Source organism: Malurus melanocephalus, unplaced genomic scaffold (genome assembly GCF_030028575.1).
Source record: "Malurus melanocephalus ecotype Western Australia unplaced genomic scaffold, MMel_1.1 scaffold_1758, whole genome shotgun sequence".
NCBI classification, from domain to species: Eukaryota; Metazoa; Chordata; class Aves; order Passeriformes; family Maluridae; genus Malurus; species Malurus melanocephalus.
This window is the reverse complement of record NW_026624990.1, coordinates 17,220-20,980: the sequence shown is the minus strand read 5'-3', so window position 1 is coordinate 20,980 and position 3,761 is coordinate 17,220. Positions and strand designations below refer to the sequence as shown.

The 3,761-nt window shown below is 52.8% G+C and overlaps 1 protein-coding gene across 1 annotated transcript in view; it reads left to right on the top strand.

The window, feature by feature from the left end:
• Window positions 1–3,761, top strand: part of LOC130587320 (serine/threonine-protein phosphatase 6 regulatory subunit 2-like) — a 22,312-nt gene that overhangs the window by 2,036 nt on the left and 16,515 nt on the right. Inside the window, exons 2-5 of the mRNA XM_057388297.1 lie at window positions 446–632; window positions 1,275–1,412; window positions 2,473–2,538; window positions 3,405–3,517. Coding sequence (XP_057244280.1) covers window positions 446–632; window positions 1,275–1,412; window positions 2,473–2,538; window positions 3,405–3,517 — 504 coding nt within the window. The remainder of the gene's footprint in view (window positions 1–445; window positions 633–1,274; window positions 1,413–2,472; window positions 2,539–3,404; window positions 3,518–3,761) is intronic.

The window sequence follows — 3,761 nt, the reverse complement described above, 5'->3', positions numbered from 1 at the left end:
TTTGGTGCCACTTCTGGGCCTGCTCTGTTTGTGACTCCAAAGCACTGCCAAGAAAATGCTGCATKAAATCAGCCCTTGGTGTCCCAGCAGGAWTTCCTTCTTAAAAACACTGTCCTTRGCCCCACCTTCCCTTATTATTCACCTGTTTGGTTACAATCAGGTTGCAGTTTGGTTACAATCCATGGAATGGATGGGTGGGAAGGGACATTAGAGCCCACCCAGCCATGGCAGGGACAGCTCCCACTGTCCCAGGCTGCTCCCAGCCCCAATGTCCTTGGGCACTCAAATGGATCCAGGGGCAGCTCTGGTGCTCTGGGCACCCCATGCCAGGGCTGCCCATCCTCCCAGGCAGGAATTCCTCCCTGTGATAAGGAAACCCCTCCCAAAGTGCAGTATCCATGGGGTTCCCATTTCCACTGCAGTCACCTTGGCTGTGTCGTTCCAGGTACCCCAACACAGCCTGTGAGCTGCTCACCTCGGACGTGCCACAGATCAACGACAAACTGGGTGGGGATGAGACCCTGCTCAACATCCTCTATGATTTCCTGGACCACGAGCCCCCCCTGAACCCCCTGCTCGCCAGCTTCTTCAGCAAGACCATCGGCAACCTCATCGCACGCAAAACAGAACAGGTAGGGATGGGGTTTATCCTGATCTGTGGCATCAGTGAATTCCCTGGTGTTGTGTCCTTGCTGTGAGCTCTTGGTGTTCCTGGAGCTGGGTTTAAGGTTAGCAGTGAAATGGAATTTCTGGAAAGTTTTCAGGATTCCTCAGAGCAGGGAGGTGCTGTCATGGACAGACACAACACTCTATTCCCAGAGTGTTGGGATCTGCAACAGCCATGATATCCCTGTGCCACAGCTAAAGCTTCACTTGTCATACCAAGGCATTGTGAGGCATCCTTTGGTCATCAGAGTCATCCCAACCCATAAACAAAGCCAGGCTCATCCTTACGAGGGGGCACTTCGGGCTGAACAGGGATTTAGGAATACTCACATCCCAATGAATGTTGGTTTTAAATGCTGGCTAGCAGAGAGCTTGAGAAGAAAGGAAAATTCTCCAGCTTCATTTATTTCCATGTCCTTGGGTTTCTTTGTGGCACAGAGGGGAGAAAAGTTGGCTGAAAGGATCTGATTTGGTATTGCCTTGGAACAACCACCCCACCTTTGGCATCRAGGTTGGTGGTTGAGACAAGAAGGAGATCTGGGCATTGTGGGGCATTGTGAGGGAGCCCTGTGTCCTGCTGGCAGCTGATGGGGCTCCTCTCTCTGCAGGTGATTTCGTTTTTGAGGAAAAAGGACAAGTTCCTGAGCCTGGTGCTAAAGCACATCGACACCTCTGCCATGATGGACCTGCTGCTGCGCCTCATCAGCTGCGTGGAGCCCGCGGCGCTGCGCCAGGACGTGCTCAACGTGAGGCTGCTCCTCCTCCCCAGGGCCTTTCCAKYCTCCTGTCCCTGCATYTTGGGCTGTGTCATTCCAGGAACTYTGGCAGTTCCTTTCCCCAGTGCTGGAATCACTTCCATGGGGTTTCTTGGCCCAGTTGTGGCTCCAGGGCAGCAGCCTGGATCAGCCCTGGCACCAAAGGGGTCCCAGCTCAGTTTTTCATGGAGCAGCCACTCTTCAGCCCAGCTGGAGAGCTTGGAAAAAGGGAATCTGTGTTCTGAACTTCACCCTGGTTGATTGAGACAGGAATTATCTGATTCCTCACCATGTCTGAGGAATCTTAGGATCAGGGAATCATGGGATGGTTTGGGTTGGAGAGGGCCTTGAAGCCCATCCAGTGCCACCCSTGCCATGGYAGGRACACCTYCCACTSTCCCAGGCTGCTCCCAGCCCCRTCAAAACCCAAWCCATTCCCTGATCCTGTCATTGCAAAGTATTTTTCCTTGCAGTGGAAGTTTGATCATTTCCCAGACAGCTGAGTTTGGGCACTGTTGGGATGAGTTTGGGGCATGTCACACATGCAGCAGTTCTCCTGGAGCAAGGAGTGTAGGGATGGGAATGGAGGCAGGTGGAGATGAGTGGGGCTGGGCAGGGAGGAGTGGAAGGGARCCTTTGGAGAAGTGAGATAGGAAATGCACTGAGAGCAGGATCAGGGTACAGTGACAGCTGTTCCAACATCTGGAAGGAGAAGGAATGGCTGAGTGTGAGCAGCAGGGAGAGCTGGAGCTGCTGGGGGAAGAACGTGGTGGTGGCTCTGCCACTGCTGCTCTCATGAGGCTGTTTGGCACTGGAGCAATCTGTGTTTTCCAGGGGGATTTGGGTTTTTAGTTCCATGGCAGGATGCAAATCCAAATCCATCCCCATCCATGCTGAATCAAATCCAAATCCATCCCTGTCTGTGCCTCAGGAATGGGATTAGAAGAGGGAAGGAATGGCTTCCCCTTCCTGAAGAGCTTCCCAGAGTCCCACTTGCTCTAAACTCCTGGACATCCAGTGAGGATTTTCTCTCCCTCTCTTTTCCCTGCAGTGGCTGAATGAAGCCAGGATTATCCAGAGACTCGTGGAGCTGATCCATTCGAGCCAGGACGAGGATGTGAGTGGGACCAGGGCTGGGGATTTGGGTCCTGCAGGGTCCTGCAGGGTCCTGGAGGTTCCCTTTTCCCTTGGGCATTGTCCCAGTGACCTGCAGAGGTGCCACCCTGGCCTTGAGGTGTCCCCTCCTCTGCTCAGCACCAAATGATTCTGGAGTGGTTGAATCTACTTTTGATTTATTTTAGTCCCAAATTCTTGGTTCTGCTGCCTTAGTTCATCTCAAACCTGCAGACAGTGGAGACTTCCCTTGGGATTAGGGAGGAACCTGCTGTTCCTGGAAAATCCTTTAAAATCAACCATTTTATGCCATTTTCAAAACATCCTTTAAAATCAACCATTTCACGCCATTTTAGCCCTGAAGTAGGAAATGTGGGAATAGTTGTAAAGTCTACAGGATGCCATTCTCTGAGCCTGACTCCCTGAGCTCATCCCAGACAAACTGAGAGGAAAATGGGGAACGTCCCCATGGATTTGTGTTGGAGCAGAGCTGAGGTACAGCAGCTCCAGGGGGTTTGGCTGATGGCCAGAGCATGGGTGCCTCAAACAGCCCTGAAAAGCCCTTTGATCCCAGAAATGAAATGGTTTTTTCAAGGATGTTCAAGCAGGAAAGCTGAGCAGTGGGAGGGAGGATGGGATGTGTGTGTTGGGAATGTGCAGGTTAACAGGATTGAGGAGGAGGGAATAGAGAGCCCTCATCCCTGAGTTCCTGAGCTGCTGTTGATGGTCACATTTGGGCTGATCTCCTCTGAGTTCACCATTTACTGACACTGCTGCTCCAGGGATATCCAGCCCTGAGTAACTGCAGAGGGGAGCAGGAATGGGGATGGTCCCAGCTGGGCACTGACACTGCTCCTGTCCCTGTTCCAGAGGCAATCCAACGCTTCCCAAACCCTGTGTGACATCATCAGGCTCAGCAGAGACCAGAGCACCCAGCTCCAGGATGTGCCAGAGCCAGATCCCCTTCTCACAGCACTGGAATCGTGAGTACTGGGGGCACTGGGGGCACTGGGGGTGGCTCCTGGACTGTTCTGCATGGAGCACATGGAGCAGAGATGTTCCTTGGGAGCTGGAGCATTTGGGATTTGGAGTCTGGAGRCAGGAGAGGGGATCAGAGAGCCCAAAGTTCCCAGCCTGATTCAAGGTGAGGCAGAACTCACAGAATTTCAGGGTGAGAAAGCTGGGAATGTTCATTCTGGAGAAGGGAGAATTGTGTGGAGACCTCAG